We start from the raw sequence: 1,649 nt of genomic DNA, 5'->3' as shown, positions 1-1,649 counted from the left end.
CTGCAGGCATCTCAGAAGCGTGAGATTGAGGAGCTGTATGAGAAGATAGGGAAAGTTCCTCCTCCAGGCATCGTGTCTCCGGCGGCCATGTTGTCCAGCAGACAGCGACGTCTCTCTAAGAGCGGAGGATTTCCATCATCACGCAGGAACAGTCTACAGAGACTCGATATACTGCCCCCTACAGGTAACACACACACAATACACACACTCTCACACACAACACTTACACACACATACACACACATACACACACCATCAATTACTCACACACACTTTCACACAACACACACACAAATCAAATAAGAAAGAAAGAAAAAAAGAAAGAAAGAAGCTTCCAGTTTAATCATTCTGTCTCTGTAGCAATCTCTCTCTCTCTCTCTCTCTCTCTCTCTCTCTCTCTCTCTCTCTCTCAGGTATCATGAGAAAGAACTCAATCAGTAGCAGCAGTAACGGCTCTCAGGAGCGAGGAGCTAAAGGAGTGACCTTCGCTTCAGACTACAAAGTGGTGAGCACCCCCTGGTGGACACACACACACACAAACACACACAAACAAACACACACACACAAACAAACAAACACACAGATACACACACACAAACACACACACAAACAAACAAACACACAGATACACACACACAAACACACACAAACAAACACACACAGACACACACACAAACACACACACACACACACAAACAAACAAACACACAGACACAGACACACACAAACACACACACAAACACACACACACACACACAAACACACACAAACACACACACTCACACACAAACACAAACACTTACAAAAATACACTAATATCTTAAAGTCATCCTTCTTCTCAGTTTAATTTTAATCTAGGTTACTTTTTTATAATTATATTTTTTTATTAGAAATTTTATTTGGATCTCTCTCTCTCTCTCTCTCTCTCTCTCTCTCTCTCTCTCTCCCCTCCCCCCCTTTCTCTATTTCAGTGATCATCTTCTCTCAATCCCCAATAATCTTTCCTGACCACATCAGCTGACAGGAAGTGACATCACGGCCTTGTCTCACGGAGTCCTAACTTCGCTCCTGGTGGATAAAAAGACGAGGGGTTGCCGGTGTGAGTCTGACTGGAAGGACAGAGAGTGTGTTTCATCCAGCAGCTGTAAACGAGAGAGACTGGGGAGAAGGGGGTGAATATTTTTGAGCAGCTGTGCATTACCTGGTATCACCTCCAAGGGGTCGTATTCACAGAGTCTTATCTCACCATATTAAAATCAAATCCCTAACACCAGAGGAGGAAGGGGGCGGAGTCTATATGCTAATGCTTATGAATAAACATCAGCTGTGATTAGCAAGTTCTAAAAACAATTTATATTCAAAATGAAATCTTGGGGCTTCACAATGTGGCCGAACCGAATGCTCTCGCTTACCCTGGCCATGCACACAGACCCGAAGGAGGGGCTTACTCTCTCTCTAACCTGTCAATCACAGAGACGGTAGCCAATCGTACGTGCCTGTGAGCTCATGTATGCAGAAGAGAGCAGATAGCGAATAAAATATATTCGCTTTTTTTTTTATTAGATTCATTTTAATCTCCTGTAATGTGAAATCCTTCTCAATTCTTTTTGTCACTGAATTATTTTTTACTAAAAATTCAGAGCCTTTAC

At 42.8% G+C, this 1,649-nt stretch overlaps 1 protein-coding gene across 7 annotated transcripts in view; it reads left to right on the top strand.

Moving 5' to 3' along the window:
- Window positions 1–1,082, top strand: part of wnk4b (WNK lysine deficient protein kinase 4b) — a 63,347-nt gene extending 62,265 nt beyond the window's left edge. For all 7 annotated transcript variants that reach the window (XM_060896947.1, XM_060896946.1, XM_060896948.1 and 4 more), the window contains 3 exons: window positions 1–184; window positions 414–505; window positions 972–1,082. The exon at window positions 1–184 is cut by the window's left edge and continues 22 nt beyond it. In XM_060896947.1, coding sequence (XP_060752930.1) covers window positions 1–184; window positions 414–505; window positions 972–974 — 279 coding nt within the window. In that variant the 3' untranslated portion in view covers window positions 975–1,082. The remainder of the gene's footprint in view (window positions 185–413; window positions 506–971) is intronic.
- Window positions 1,083–1,649: the final 567 nt, after the last annotated feature.

The sequence above is a fragment of the Tachysurus vachellii genome, chromosome 21 (genome assembly GCF_030014155.1).
Source record: "Tachysurus vachellii isolate PV-2020 chromosome 21, HZAU_Pvac_v1, whole genome shotgun sequence".
Classification (NCBI taxonomy): domain Eukaryota; kingdom Metazoa; phylum Chordata; class Actinopteri; order Siluriformes; family Bagridae; genus Tachysurus; species Tachysurus vachellii.
Note: the sequence above shows the minus strand (reverse complement) of the source record. Positions and strands in the feature narration are given on the sequence as shown.